Here is a 16,589-nt window from a genome sequence, read left to right as displayed (position 1 = left end):
GGCACATTGCATCAGGAGTGGTGCCAGGGCTAGTCACCCAAGTATGGATCCAGAGGGTCAAATGGGCTTGTACTTGGGCAGTTAAACCATGTTACCCCCCCATGTCCACACTGTTATTTTTAATGCACTAGCTCGAGCAGGCGTAGCTGGACTGAGAGACATGCTCCCAGCTGTAGGGTAAACATACCCACTAAGGGAAACATTCAGAGATTCTCTGTCTATTTAGAGTTGGGTCTGATAACATGGTCAAATCTGTGGTATAAAGTAATGAAATCTCACATGACTCACATTGAAACCAGCACAAATGCGTTCATCTCCAGAATAGGAGAGTGCTGAGCAATGGATGGAGATTTCAAAAATAAATTTATTTAAGAACATAAGAATGGCCATACTGGGTCAGACCAATGGTCCATCTAGCCCAGTATCCTGTCTTCCGACAGTGGCCAATGCCAAGTGCTTCAGAAGGAATGACCAGAACAGGGAATCATCAAGTGATCCATTCCCTGTACCATTCCCAGCTTCTGGCAAACAGAGGCTAGAGACACTTCAGAGCATGGTTTTGCATCTCTGCCCATCTTGGCTAATAGCCATTGACAGACCTATCTTGCATGAACTTATCTAGTTATTTTTTAACCCTGTTACAATCTTGGCCTTCATAACATCCTCTGGCAAAGAGTTCCACAGGTTTACTGTGCATTATGTGAAGAAATACTTCCTTTTGCTTGTTTTAAATCTGCTGCCTGTTAATTCATTTGGTGACCCCTAGTTCTTGTGTTATGAGATGAAGCAAATAACATTTTCTCATTTACTTTCTCCACACCAGACAGAGGTCTATAAAATCATATCATATCCCCCCCTTAGTCGTCTCTTTTCCAAGCTGAAAAGTCTCAGTCTTACTAATATCTCCTCATATGGAAGCTGTTACGTACCCCTAATCATGTTCGTTGGCCTTTTCTGTACCTTTTCCAATTCCAAAATATCTTTTTTTGAAATGGGGTGAACAGATCTGCACACAGTATTCAAGATGTGGGTGTATCATGGATTTATATAGAGGCAATATAATCTTTTCTCTATCTTATTTAAGTTTGAATAAAAGAATTTACATTATAACACTACTTGATAGCACTTTAATGAAGGCTGCAAATCAATTCCAATCATAACCCTATATTCATATGCTCATACATTTTCAATATATTCACATTTTATTGAAATTTTCCATGTGTTGGGTCTGCTCTAAAATAAGTTTTTCATCAAAAAATTTGACCAAAATCTGTTCCTTCATCTTTTTTTAGTTTTGGGTGAATGAAAAATAATTATTTTTATCTATTTATTATATAGGAAAAGTGAACAGCTTTTTGAACAGTACTATAGAAAAAATGGTTTTAAACTTGGCATGACCATAGCCCTCACTGAGGATTAGTGCCTATACTTGGCTTGGGGGGAAATTTAACAAAGTTGTGGGCATTTTAAAATTGCATACTGAGCATGCGCAGTAAAAAGATGGCTTTAAATCTAAAGATATGCAATTGCACAAAGAAGTTTTGCACATGTGGGCACACAGTTAAGTATGCACTGATTGGTTTAAGAGATTTACAAGCTGTACTGGTGAAACTGGCAGAGCTTGTACACTACACGTGCTGAAAAACTGTTTTTTCCCTTTTCTTTGCCTACCTTCCCAGATTATGTTTAAAAACCCTACAAAATGAAAGGCAAAAAAATTGCACCAGTACGCAGTTCAAGTTGCTCAGTCAAAATTATAAAAAGGTAAGAAGATTGATTTTTGGTTTTGCTGAGTTTACATTAAGTGAAGCACAGAGGAGGGACAATCCAAAAGCCAGTTGTTAACTAATAAATAAATAAATACCTAACTCTTATGCAGTGCTTTTCATAAATAGATGACAAAGCTCCCTGATTCTCTGCCTGGCCCTGTTAAAGGTCTGACCAATGTCAATCACCCTCAAAGAGCTCTTCACCAGCAGAGCACTGCTGGAGTTCAGTATGCTCCAGAAACTCCTCCTCCCAGTACCTCCCATCCCTTGACATGCCCCCTACTCTAGGGTGCTACAGGGAGGGGAGGGTAGAAGCCAGCTATGCGGGCTCTACATCTATTAGAGACTCCTTAACATCAATAGAATTGACCAGTCCACCTCTAGAAATGTGAAGCTAAAGTTCTGACACCATTGTTCAGGGCCGCCCAGAGGATTCAGGGGGCCTGGGGCAAAGCAGGGGTGCTTGTACTCACCCGGTGGCGGTTCGGGTCTTCGGCGGCAGTTCTGCTATTTCCTTCTGATTGCAAAGAACACTGAGTTGAAAACTGATTTAGTTTATCTGTATGCTTTCTAGACTACTATAAAGGGAAAAAGGGGTGGGAGGATGTCACAGAGTTTCGGGGAGCCAGGGCCCTGCACCCCCCGACTTCCTTCAATTCACTGTGACTCTCAGCCAGCCAGTAAAACAGAAGGTTTATTACATGACAGGAACACAGTCCAAAACAGAGTTTGTAGGTACAGACAACAGGACCCCCTCAGTCAGGTCCATCTTGTGGGGCAGGGAGTTTAGCCCCCATCCCTGGGGCTCCCTCCATTTCCCCAGCCAGCTCCAAACTGAAACTGCCTCCAGACCATCCTCCGGCCTTTCCTCCTTCCCGGGCCAGGAGGTCACCTGATCTCTTTGTTCTCCAACACCTTCAGTTGGTACCTTTGCAGAGGAGGGGCCCAGGCCATCAGTTGCCAGGAGACAGAGTGTCGGCCATTCTCTGTGCCGACAGCATCACACTGACCCTCTAGGGCTCTACAACAGTCACCCCCCTTATCCCACCATCTAGTACTTAAGAACTGCATAGGGGAAACTGAGGCACCCACATAGTATTCAGAGAAAACATTAAGAACAGCCCCACTTCGTCACAGGGGGAGAGAGAGAGAGAAGACCAAAAAGAGAAATGGGTTGGGGAGGACTTGGGGACTGAAGCTTTGTTCAGGAATGTATCGCCTGTTGGGTGCTTTGCAAAATGTATGTGGCCCAGATATGGATGATCCTGATGAGAGGAGAGACTAACAGAGAATCATGGGGTGCAAGTGGTTTTGGACTAGAAAGAATGAAAGAGGAAAACCCACAAAAGGTGCAAGGAGCCTAATATGGTGAATGGAATATAAATGGAAACAGAAGCAGGAAGCCATCTACGAAGAACTTGGTCCAATGTCTGCACAGCATGCAAAATCTGAAGTCTCCTGTCACTGAAGAATTAAAAAAAAAAAACCTAAGGAAATTAATTCCCAGGAAAGAAACTTCATTACCTGAAAATATCACTTACTTAAGCCAAAAAAAACAACAAAACCCCAAAACCCTGAACCGAATGTTGTATTTTTTCTCAAAACACAAATGTTAGAAAGTCAGAAAATTCCAAGTTAAGTTTCTGTTTTACAAACACCCCCCCCCAAAAAACATTCCAAAATATGCAGATGTAGCCAGGGTTCACCAAACAACCTCAACTTGGCCACTGTAACACCACCCTAAGAACAACTAAAAACTGTGATACCTTATCCATCCATCATACAGGTTTATTTCATCAGGGACCACAAAAATGGTCCTCTTAATTAACCTGTGTGATGGATGGATAAAAAGTGCATCAGCATTTTTTACTAGGCTCTGGGTGTTGCTACAGGACCAGAATTAAGGGTGCTTGTGTAACTGTGTATTTTCCACATGTAATTATTTTTATATTTGCTTTTTTTTGTACGGTGTAACCTTGCCTTGAAATTTCTAAGCTAACATATGTTTATACAAGATATTCTTACTTTTTTGTTTAACAATTAACTACCTTTCTGTGGAGTACAGAGTGAGTGAGCAGACTGCTGCCCCCATGAGTGTCATGGAATGTCCTGCAGCTACCACTGGAAACACCTTTTCAAAACAGAAGCACAAGATTCTGGATGTAGTTTGTTGCAGAGATAGTTGTGATGTATTTTGGGAAAGTTGCACCTGCAGTACATGAAAACCCTGCGGTGAAAACTCCCCTCTCTCCAGCTAGGAAAGTGTCCTCTCAGCAGGGGTTTGATGTTTTAATAGCTCCCAGCCTCTGCTACAGTACAGAGGGAGCATGGATGGGGTGAGAAAGAGACTGATTGCTTTTGTTTCCACTGCTTATTAGGACACACTAATAACTCAGTGCCCAGACCTGCATATGGAAAGCACTTACTGACAAACAGCCAATAATTTCATTTTTTTTTTCTAATTATCAATGTATGTTTCTACAACAGTAAACTTTAAAAATAATAATAAAAAACAAATTCCAGAAGGGAGTTCTAATGGTAGATGCAACTCACTTCTGCACCAAGAAGTGAATTTTATGGAAGCCATCTATCTATTTGGTAAGGCTTTTAGAAAGAACTGGGAGTATAGGGCTTTGGGTGGAGTGGGTAGTTTCTGTTGCAAAGCTTACTAGCTGGTATGTTGGCAGCACAAAATAATAAGAACTGATATATTTATCGATTTATTAATTGACTTACTGTCAGGGTGCCTAGAGCTCTTGTATAGGCTGGTATTTGGACCTTAAATCAGAATAATAATTTAAATAATCAAACGTATCACACGTGTATATATACATACATACACATGGACTCCATGATGCTGTAGCATAGTACAGTATGAGTTTTGGATGGCTGCACTACTCACAATAGTTGAAGCCATGAATAGGTTATACTGATCAACTCAAATGAGAGAATTATTGATAGGTGCAATAAGTAATGAAATAGCATTTTCTAATGCTTTGCCTAGTCTACTTTTAAAAGGCCCAAGCAACAGGATTCCCACCAGTTCCCTTAAGGATTATCCCACACAGTTCAATAATTTTCATTATTCCTATTTATATTCCCAGATGCCATTCTAAATAATTCTTCTCTCTCACTGGAGTTTATTCCCTTCATATTCTCACAGGGCATTTATCATGTCCCTTCTTAGGATTTGTCTACACGATGGTGAGAATGTGCACTGCAAGCAGTGATTTCTAAAGCGCACTAAGGGTCTTGCACATTAACTGGTCCATGTAGCCCCTGCTGATTCATCCTAAATGTTCCCTAGTGCGATTTAATGTATGTTAAAGTGCACTAGGAACATTTAGGGCACATTATGGTCTACATGAACCAATTAATGCACAACACATTAGTGCGCTTTAGAAATCATAACCAATTAGTGAGCATTAACCCACTGTTTAGACAAGTCCTTAGTCACTGCCTAGACAACCTGCATGTATTTAGCTCCTTCAAATCTTTACTCATATAGCAATTCCTCCAGCCTTCTAGTCATTTTAATTGCTCTTCACTGAACTTTCTCAAACTTGCTAATGTCTTTCTGGCACTGAGGTGTCCAGAGTTCAGTGCAATGTTCATAAGAATGGCCATACTGAGTCAGACCAATGGCCCATCTAACCCAGAGGTCCTCGAACTGTAGGATGCACCCCATATGGGGCGTAGAACATTCAGAGGAGTGCGGCAGCCTTGGCCCCCAGCCACTGCCCCCTTGCCCCATCCACATCTCCCACCCTAGAGCCACGGTCCCGCTCCCAGCTCAGGGGACGTGACCCTGAAAAGTTTGGGTATCACTGATGTAACCCAGTATCCTGTCTTCTGACAGTGGCCAATGCTGGATACTTCAGAGGGAATGAACAGAACAGGTAATCATCTAGTGATCCATCCCCTGTCATCCACTACCGGCTTCTTGCAAACAGAGGCTATGGATACTCAGAGCACGAGGTTGCATTCCTGACCATTTTAGCTAATAGCCATTGATGGATCTATACTCCAGGAATTTATCTAGTTCTTTTTTGAACTTGTTATAGTTTTTGCCTTCACAACATCCCCTGGCAACAAGTTCCACAGGTTGACTGTGCGTTCCAGGTGTGGTCTTTCCAAAATTACATAGATAGGGTGTCCTTGCTCTGACTCAATGCCCAAAACTACACTGCCCTATGGCATTGGAAATTCGTGGCTAATCTGCTGTCATTACCCTGAGGTCTCTGTTGGCATTACTGCCATCCAGGCTTCTTCCTCCTGTTTGAGATGATTTTTCTAAAATTAATCTTGTTTTGTCATTGCCCCACCATAATCATGTGTCTAAGTTCCTTCCCAATGTTTACCTCGAGTGTTATCAGTGCATATCATTAATCATTTGTTACTCCTCTCCCAAATCACTAATGAAGATACTAAATGAGACTGGGCTGAACCCCAAACCCTGAAGCACCCCACTAAACTATACTCCTATTTGATAAATTACCATTTGTCATTACTCATTGTTTATGTTCACTCTGTTAGTTCTCAGTTCACATGCAAGGCTCAAATCTAAGCCTATATGAAGTGATCCTATAGCTGGATCTGCTCAAGCAGACTTCTGGAGCCACGTGGAACCCCAGTGACTTCAACTACCTGCATATAAACTGGTCAAATGGCACAAGGATTACATCAGCAATTTCTTGATACCTTAAGTAATTGCTTTTTGGAACAACTAATGCATGAGGAGATGCTATTCTCAATTTAGGCTTAAATAACGTACAATAGTTATTTCAACAAGTATCTATAGTTTCTAGCCACTAACTAATAGTGGCCCCAGTAAAATTAAGTTCAGCACCCTCAGGGGATGAATCATACCAAAAACTAGCACAGTGGCACAAAACTTTAAAAACAGGAGATTGTTGTTTTTTTTAATGAAGACTTGTCAAAATGGTCTAAAGCAGGGGTCCCCAAGGCAGTGCCTGCGGGCGCCATGGCGCCCATGGGGGCATCTAAATGTGCTCGCGTCCTGGCCGGCGGTGGAGCATGTGCCGAAATGCCACCAAATTGTTGCGGCATTTCGGCGGCGACGCCTCTCGATGACGCCACTTGCCGCTGACAAGCGGCGTCATCGAGAAGCGTCACCCCCGAATTTCTGCAGCATTTTGGCATCGCCACCTCTCGATGACGCCGCTTGCCACCGACAAGTGACGTCATCGAGAGGCGTTGCCGCCAAAATGCCGCAGAAATTCGGTGGCAGTTCGGCAGATGCTCCACCGCCACCATGGTCCTTCGTCTGGAGCCCGCCAGATGAAAAGGTTGGGGACCACTGGTCTAAAGTGAGGAAAATAAAATCCTTAGAGACAGTGTGAAAGCTACTTAAGTGTACTATAACTGAGTCCCAGAAGCAACAGATACCTCTAAACAGAAAAGTAAGCAGGAAGGCAATGAGAAACTGGCATGGTTAAATGGCAAGTTAGGTTTGTGCAAACATATACACATAGTTCTACATATTGACATCTGAAAATATGGCTCTTCCAATGTTTTATTAAAAATAGAGAGAACTTTAGTTAGATGGATGTCATGCAGGGTGACCAGATAGTAAGTTTGAAAAATCTGGACACTTTTTTTTTTCGGGGGGAGGGGGGGAGGAGGGAGAGGCGACGGGGGGTATAGTTAACAATATAAGATAAAGCCCCTAATATCAAGACGTCTGGTCTCCCTAATGTCATGGGGCAACAAGTTCCACAACTCAGGGCCCACCACAGCAAAGGACAGTCATCAGCCAACCTGAGACACTATCCTTTAAAATTCAGTAATGTCTGAGTATAGATTTGTCAGGACAGGAGGACTCAAGAAGGGGGTCTTTCATACAGCCTGGCCCCGCTCTCTTCAAAGTTTTAAAAAGCTCTGATTCTTGTTGATACTGTTTCTATTTCTGAAGGTCGCCTATATAGTGATGCACTACTAGGAAGAAACATAGACATGGTAGGCTTTGGTACCAAAATTAGGGTTGCCTCTGAAATGCTAGGAATTTGGGAATGATGAGAGGAAAATATGTCACTCTAAATACCCAGCTGGAAAAGTGGAAATCTAAAATTCCATTGCCCTTCTGAAAACTTGCCTATAAAAGGATCCTGGAAAATATCCCAGATAGTTGTCTCTTCACCTGAGAGGTATCAGTGTGAGTTGGAGAGGAAAAAGATGATTTAGTGCTTTGGGGGTGGGGGGGAGAAGCAGATCACAAAAGCTGGTGTCAAGCTAGGATCAGTACGCTCCTTAAGGCAAGCTGCATGAAGAATGAATTACGAATTGGTGAACATCCAAACACACCTTCCTCTCATGAAAGCTGATCTCAGCCCCAAGGGATACAGAAGGCATTTACAGTAGCACCCACCATTCAGCACATCTCTGAGTGCTCAGACGGCCTGGTGCCGAGCTCTGGTGAAGTGTGTCGCCGGCAGAGTGTCTTCCAATATCCAGGAAAGACACAAAAACAAGGATTGTTTCAACTATGGCCTGGTGCCAGTGGCTTCAGTCATGCAGAGCTAATAGATCAGCTGCTGCTGCCCAGCTTACCCAAACACTAAGCTGAGGTTACAGTTTCTCGCTTTATTTTATTTATTTTTTTAAAGATAATTATCTTATCATGGGAGCCTGGGACTGTCATGCAACATTTACAAAAGCAGAAATAACATGGGATTTGGATAAATGATTTCAGCTACTCCTAAGGGAATAAGATACGTTTTTTAAAATAAAAGGGTCATTGTTTTCCGTGACAAGTTAGCTCTACCTCTAGGGAGTTCATATCCTTTCAAGTCCCCTCTCTCCCAAGAGCAGCTGTGTCATGTTTATTATACTATACAGTCAAGCCTGCTTATTGTCAACTTCCACTGAATGCAATTTTTTCCTCTTTTAAATGGGATTTTCCAATAAATGGAAAGCCAAACCAACCAGGTAGAAGATTTTTTTTCCTCAATCCTTTATGGATAAAGAATAATGTCTGTCCCCTCATTACCCATTTTCAAAAATCATAGAAATAACCTTAGAACAAAGAAAAACTACATCAAAGGCGTTAATGGTGCACTGAGTATATAGAAAAATGTTTGACAGTTGATTTTTAACAGGCATATAAGTATGATGTTCATACAAAATAGTTTAATTTAGTGCTGAGAATATACTTTCAAATTAATAGGCTATTCCATTAGCTATATTTTCTTAAGTGGGCTTGATCATGTTCTGAAAATCTGATTTTAATACAAGTCCTTAAAGGCAATTAACCTGACTAATCTCTAGCACACAAAAACAAGTGAGGAATGGGGAAAGCACGTGATCTGCACACACACATATTTTCTTGACATGCAGCAGGGAGGGAAGATACTTTGTGTATATTTTTGGTGGGCATTCCAAATGCAAAGGCAGATAAGGAGACAAAGGCTATGCATCTACTCCATGTGCTAGGGGTGTGATTCCCAGCTCGTGTAGACTTACTCATGCAAGCTCTCATTGAGCGCTAAAAGTATTAGTATACTCAGGGTAGCATGGGCAGTGGCAAGAGGCAGCCCAGACTAGCTATGCCAAGTACGTGCCCATAGGATTCAGGCAGGTTTGCACTTGGCACAGCTAGCCTGCACTGCCACCCTCCACTGCCTGTGCTACCCTGGCTACACTATCCTAGTGGGCTAACTCAGTGACAGCTAGCACGGATATGTCTTCATGAGCTAGGAATCATGCCCCTAGCTCAACTGGTTTGACGGTGTATTGTTACTAGGGTTGCTTCTAGTTCAATACTCAATAAGACACTTCCACTGCTCGGGGGAGACTGATTCTAGTCTTAAGATGACATGCAGGCTGTTCCTTTCATGCCAATCTCCAGGAGATAGCAAAACAAAACCCACAGGCTAAGGCTGGTAAAATTTGGCTGCAATTAAGGACATTATATTGGAAAGATCAAACAGTTAATTTTCCTTATCCACAGTGTACTAACTCCCCATATAATCCAAATGTATTCATTACCACTTTCAGAATGGCAAGCCAATGGCTTTCAAATAACTAGAGCCTGAATGTCCTGTTTCAGGCAGGACCTTTCCTGACCCATGCCAGGAACTCGATTGTAACACCTCTGAACATGGGGCCTATGGCAGACAGAAAAAGAAACTGAGGTTTGGATGTTATTTACTAGTGACCCTCAGACAAAGTTCTTCTCTGACTTGCTCACTTCAGTTACATCTCATCAAACTGACTTCTTGGAATCAAGTTACTTCTCATCCTGTATCAGTCTTACTGAGAGAGTCTGTCAAACGACTTCTTAAACACAGTATCACCAGGACTTCAGGGTAGCTGGACCAATGCTTCTAATCAGATTCTGAATTTTTGGTCCACAACATGAGGTAATTGGTCAAAATTCAAGTTTACAGCCTAGGTCAGCCACCAAGCGAGAAATGAATGTTGAGAACAGGGCTGCCAGTGCTGAACATCTACAAATATATCTGATATGGCCAAGTTGTCAGCATTTCCCACCTGCTCCTTTCATCATGTGAGTCAATAATTAGAAGCTCCCTCCCTGTCAGCCTCCAGATAAGCTGCTCAGAGATGATCCTGGGCCCAAGACATTCTGAACTTTAGCTAACATCACTTGTTCCTGATCTAGTAGAGATCTCACACTGGATTTCCATTCCCCAGAGTGTTTTATTCCCGTAGGCACTGCACACTGCAGCTGACCTACTCTTCATGAAATAGATTTTGTTCTTTGAACTGTAAAGGCAAAATAAAAGGTTCACATATTAAAATGATATATTGTTTTTAACCAAACCTAATAAACCCTGCAGTTATTTACCTAACGGCTGTTTAAACATGTAGCAAAACTCCACTGATTAACTCTTTATGTAAAGATAGGATTTTAAATGTGTACATCTGGATCCAACTTCCGTAGTTCCAACACAGCTCAGACATGACAGGATCTCTCTGTAGGGCAGCACATTCAGCACAAGGGCGTCTGTGATATACAGGATAAGCCATCACTATTACTGCCTGAGAGAGACTCTTAGGGAGGTCACAAAGAGCAAGACCCAGGAGAGCCTATAGCACAAAACAAAGCAAGACACTAGAAGATGCGACTTGCTTCTCTTAACACAAAGCAATAGTATCAGAAATGTCCCAGATCAAAGGTTAGGGGCAGATAGGAAGAAGTGAGTGATGACACTACATTAAGTGATGCTGGATCCTTACACATCTCAGCTACATGTAATGCTGTAAGGCAGAAGACAAAAGGTCATGTGCCTTTAACCAACGAAAAAGTGGAAGTATATGACCCCTCCCAATCTAAGCAGTGAAGAGATAAAGCTTCCCTTTAAATTGCCCTGCCCAGAATAGTATGGGTTCATCTGCATAAGAGCCTCTCAACAAAGCAGTGTTCTTATCCTCAGGTAACACTCCCCAAGCAGTGTAGCTTCATCAGTACAAGCATAATCCTCCATGGAAGAGCAGTGCACTCCATAGTAAGCCAGCATGGCTGTCACACCTCTCATCACAGCACTGTAGATACACCTGTATAAAACCTCTCCCTATGCAGAAAGTTATGGGAAAATGCCAGTGTGCTGGTAATTCTGTGTAGTTTTTGGTGAACAGGGTGACTAGGCTGGATATCTGCAGTCGGAATCTTCCCCAGAGAATCAGATGATTTATTTCACAATTCCAATTTTAGAAATACTCACAATCTGAGGAAGAGGAACATTGGTCAGGCAGGTATGCAAATGGTGAAGCCCAAGAGCTTTGTTTGGGACAAGAAAGGCTGTCCATTTACAGTAGACATCTTTTTAAAGCAGATATACACATATTCATTGTGGTTTTGTTCCATTACAACAGGATTTTTACCAGGCTGGGACTTGGTAATGGTTTCATTGCTTGAAGATCAACCTAATATTAAGTTCTCTTCTTCGGACACTCTGGAGAGTGACCAACAAGACAACCTCATGCAGACACAAGGGGACCCAAGCTCCCCCACTCAGCAAACTGTGAGTAAGACATGCAATCTTTTTTCTCCTTTCCAACAAGGACAAGCCCAGCTACAGTGCTTAACAGTTGGTATACTGGGACTCAGATTTGTCCATCCAAAGAAATAACACAAGAAATCAGAAATCTTTATGGTAACAGAAGGTACCAAGAATGCTGAATTGGTGTACAAGAGCAAACATTTAAATTATATTTCTGAAGTATCAAAAGCTTACACATGGTGCTGAATTGTAAGCCCTATGGTAACTCTTCTACTGGATTCTCATTACTCAGGTACAAAAACAGGCAACTTTCCTCTAATAGGAATCATAGTTACACCTCTACCTTGATATAACGCTGTCCTCAGGAGCCAAAAAATCTTACCGCATTATAGGTGAAACTGCGTTATATCAAACTTGCTTTGATCCGCCGGAGTGCACGCATCCCCCGGAGCACTGCTTTACTACATTATATTCGAATTCATGTTATATCAGGTCACATTTTACAACTTGTGGTGTTTTTCAAATTATTTTTATAGTTTCTTTACAGAACCACAGAAATTAGAGATTCAAAGGATAAACCCATCTTGTCCATCCCCTGCCAATGGAGGATATCACCAAGTGCTCAGACTTGGTTGTGACTTTAAGTCATGAAATGAAAGAAATTCTCTGGCTCTTACTGCTCACGTATTCAACCTGTCAGCTTGCTAAAAAAATAATGCTGTAATGTTATAGCTGATGATTTTGGCATGTCTGTGTCCACCACCTGGTTTGGTACATTGCATTCAACTACAGTGAAAGCAAATATCATGATTCCATCATGAAAATTCCAGGAGGTGGATTAACAGTATAGTTGTCCAAACAGCTTGGCACAGCTACCTCTATGATTTTATAATACTTCTTGGTGAAACAAAAAATGGCCTACCTGCAGACATGTTTCGCTTGATTGAAGAATGAAAAGGGAAGGACAGTTATAAAATAATATTAAAATTGGTTTTCATTCATACATCAAGCCAAAAATGGCCCGGAGTTGGATTTGCTTTTTGGATGAGTCAATGAACAGAATTTCTCTGTGAAAACCAGATTAGCACTGACTGCTGATGTTTAGTTGCAAGAAATGCTCAAATTGGCATCACACATCAGGATACATCAGCTTCCCCTTAACATCTCAATACAGTAGCTTATTGAACTAAATTAATACCTTTGATTGTCACAGCAGCAATGGGTGTAGTGCGACTAATCCATTCAAACTTGACGTGTATTTAGAAAAATTAAAAACTAGGACTCTTGACAAACAAGTTATTATGTAGATTAGTGATCGCTGAAACATTACAGGTTTTTTATGACATGCTGCAAGTTCTTCAAGGTTCCTCTCTCTGCAGGGAACACTGTATTTTCATGCAGATTTCCCTGAAAGATCTTTCTGAATCGGCAAGTCCCTCCCTGAATATGCTTCTGTAGCCCAGTGTTCACTGTATATTGAAAGTATCAGCTCTTGGAGTTCAGTGGTCTTTAAATGGATGCAAATTTTGCCTTGCAGGATAATCCCAGTTTCAGTTGCCAGTCGTATAATCCAGACAGCAGGACAGAAAGAAAGAGTTCAGAATCTTCTCACAGCCCAAGCCCCTCTTCTCCAACCCAGGATCAAATCCATGGGAGATTTCCTGCAAACCAAGGAATTCACTCTGGCAAGTGCAAATTTAAAGTCTCTCCCAATGCTGAGAAATTCAGAAGGTATAGCTATGAGGAAAGCACAGCAGGAAACTACGGCAGGTTCCTCAAGAGCAACAGGAACCCCTTCCATCCTTATAAGAGGGAGTTCAGTGAAGATGTCTTCCAAGAAACTCATCCAGCCCTCACACTGGATAGTAATTCCTTCAAAAATGCAAGAAGCGTTGAGGGTTTTGAAGAGCTACCAGGATCTACAGGCACTGGAGAGCCAGAGTCCTTTCCCACACATATTCAGAACATTTCCACAGAACCAACATGGTGCAACAATCACCAATACAACCTCACAGGCCAAGATCACAGTTCCCAAGTCATGGTGAGTTACCATAGTACAGAGGGCTATCATCAGGATCCTCAAATACTTTTGGAAATAATTCCTGTTATCCATGGCATAACTGTACCAACAATTAGTCTGTTCATATCTAGTATCTGTTATGAACTCTCACCAGAGTTCATATCTACTACTTTTGTTGCAGTTCCCCGTGCAACTCCCTTTCCTCAATTAAAATTAATTCTCAGTAGTCCATAGAAATCATTTCCCTATAAACCCAATATGTGGACCTGAAATATTCAACTTTCCTGACAACTAAGATTCAGGTAGACCTAACTGAGTGGTGGCTCCCATTTAGTTGGCATGCTAACGTGGAAAATTGTACTGCTATATGGCATGTTCACAAATTGTAATGTTTCATTTCAATACTATAGGCAGCAATAAACAAGCTTCAGGACAATCTAAGATCATATTACTATAAGGAGGTTTGGGCTCTTTGTATTTCATGCATGTTTTACTTGCTTTGAGATTGATAAAAGAGTAAATATAAGGAAAGGTATAAAATCTGTAAACTCCTTTAAATTGCAACTCTTTGAAATCCATTATTTCAATTAAGAGCAGGTTTCCTATCTACATTTCATCCATTGTTCATCAGAAAAAGAAAGTTTGAAGGCAGAACCCTAGTGACAATGAAAAGACGGTTACCTACCTTTCGTAACTGTTGTTCTTTGGGATGTGTTGCTTATGTCCATTCCAATACATGTGTGCGCGCTCCACATGCACGATTGTCGGAAGGTTTTACCCATCCGATGGGCTGTGGAGCCCTCTGGAGTGGTACGCGGTGTATATAGGTCCCTGCTGACCCGCTGCCTGCTCAGTTCCTTCTTACTGCCAGTGACAGTCGTTGGAGCAACCGGTCTCTTGCTTTGCCAGTGTTTCTTAGCGTTTTATCGTGTATATAGTTATTATTTTTCACTAGATTGTTAGTCAGTTTTATTAGTTAGTACATTTAAGTTGGGGGGTTCCCCCCGATATTTTCCCCGTCACTGGGGCATGCTGTGGCCCTAGCGATTCAAGCTATGCGATAGGTGCAGTAAGCCCAGAAGGGATCCGCACGCTGCTTGTCTAAAGTGCCTGGGAGGGGGTCCTTTGCAAGACAAGTGCACTGTCTGCAGAGGCATCAAGCACAGAACTAAGAGGGAGAGAGACTATCAAGCTCCTCTTGATGGAGTCTGCTCTCCTGCTCCAACCCGCTCAAGAGCTGGCCCCGACAGCCTCGGTGCACCGCGCACTGGCCTCAGTGCAGGACATCTCAGCACTGAGGAAGGGGTCGCATAAGGAGCATCGGCACCACTTCCCTATGTGGAAGGCCAGCTCATCAATGCGGCACCATTCACAATGGCCGGCCAGGGTCAAATCTCCTCCAAGCAGCCCCGCAGCTCGAAGCCGAACTTTTGAAGGTGCACCCGGGGACAGAGCACCAGCCCAAATCCTAGATCCTTGCCTTCCCTTTGTGAATCATCTGTCCCACTTCTACTGTGCCTGGGCCCAGATTACTTCAGATCACTGGGTCCTGAGCATGGTAGGGGGTGGGATATTCTATCCAATTTTGTGCCTGCCCACCTTCCCTGTCCCGCTTCAGGGACCCCTCTCATGAGCAACTCCTGCTACAGGAGGTGCCATCGCTCCTCACACTGGGGGCAACAGAGGAGGTTCCTCAGGAGTTATGGGGCAGGGGGTTCTACTCCCAATATTTTCTCATCCCCAAGCCCAAGGATGGGCTCAGATTCATATTGTTTCTGACTTACCTGAATATGCTGGTGAAAATAAGATGTGCATGTGACCTTTTAATAATGAATGTTGATTGTTTTTAATTTGCAGTTCTCTCTTATAAACTTGAAAATTACATTTCCATACTTGTGCTCATTCTGGCTATTCCTCTTATGCTGCTAAAGCAAAAATGTAGTTCCCTTTTATCACTTATACATTACAGTAGAACATCAGAGTTACAAACTGACTAGTCAACCACATACCTCATTTGGAACTGGAAGTATACAATCAGGAGGCAGCAGAGACAAAGAGTAAATACAATACAGTACTGTTAAACATAAACTACTAAACATAAATGGAAAGTTTAAAAAAATTGACAGGTGATGGAAACTGTTTCTGTGCTTGTTTCATTTCAATTAAGATGGTTAAAAGCAGCATTTCTTTTCTGCATAGTGAAGTTTCAAAGCTGTGTTAAGTCAATGTTCAGTTGTAAACTTTTGAAAGAACAACCATAACATTTAGTTCCGAGTTACAAACAACCTCCATTCCCGAGGTGCTCGTAACTCTGAAGTTCTACTGTATATGAATTCCTTCGAATAGTCCTAAGTGGTTAAAAGACACTGCAAAGGCAGTAGGAGAGAACACACTTTTTATATATAACACAAAAATATCAGTGATTATTTTTAAAGTGATGTAGCAGATTTAAAAGAAGATATTTAGAACACTGAGGTGGCTCTGCCACTTTGCATCGGTTGGTAGGGAGCTCAAATCTTAATCAAGTTGCAAGGATCATTTAAAGAATGCCAGCTCCGTGGTTATTAGAAATTATCCCACTGACTCATATATTATGTGTTTAAGGTATTGATCAAATCTGTCCATCAGTCTTTATAACATAACAGTATAATTGAAAGGAAAATTGAGGTTGAGCTTCTTTCTTTTTCTGAGGTAATCTCCCTAAATGTATTACTGCTATCTGTTCAGTCTTCACTAGTACTGGATTTTGCTTGGTATCTGTTGTTACTCCTGGAAGGATAGCCAAGGATTTTGAATACTGTATTCTTACCATGTCAG

General features: G+C 41.9%; 1 protein-coding gene across 2 annotated transcripts in view; it reads left to right on the top strand.

The window, feature by feature from the left end:
* Nucleotides 1–16,589, top strand: part of FOXN1 (forkhead box N1) — a 52,844-nt gene that overhangs the window by 19,770 nt on the left and 16,485 nt on the right. Inside the window, exons 3-6 of one of the 2 annotated variants that reach the window (XM_039508138.1) lie at nucleotides 1,680–1,764; nucleotides 9,984–10,150; nucleotides 11,625–11,773; nucleotides 13,290–13,793. In XM_039508138.1, coding sequence (XP_039364072.1) covers nucleotides 11,651–11,773; nucleotides 13,290–13,793 — 627 coding nt within the window. In that variant the 5' untranslated portion in view covers nucleotides 1,680–1,764; nucleotides 9,984–10,150; nucleotides 11,625–11,650. Of the gene's footprint in view, nucleotides 1–1,679; nucleotides 1,765–9,983; nucleotides 10,151–11,474; nucleotides 11,505–11,624; nucleotides 11,774–13,289; nucleotides 13,794–16,589 lie in introns of those variants that run through there. The other variant, XM_039508139.1, reaches the window with a different exon arrangement.

The sequence above is a fragment of the Mauremys reevesii genome, linkage group 20 (genome assembly GCF_016161935.1).
Source record: "Mauremys reevesii isolate NIE-2019 linkage group 20, ASM1616193v1, whole genome shotgun sequence".
NCBI lineage: Eukaryota > Metazoa > Chordata > Testudines > Geoemydidae > Mauremys > Mauremys reevesii.
Note: the sequence above shows the minus strand (reverse complement) of the source record. Positions and strands in the feature narration are given on the sequence as shown.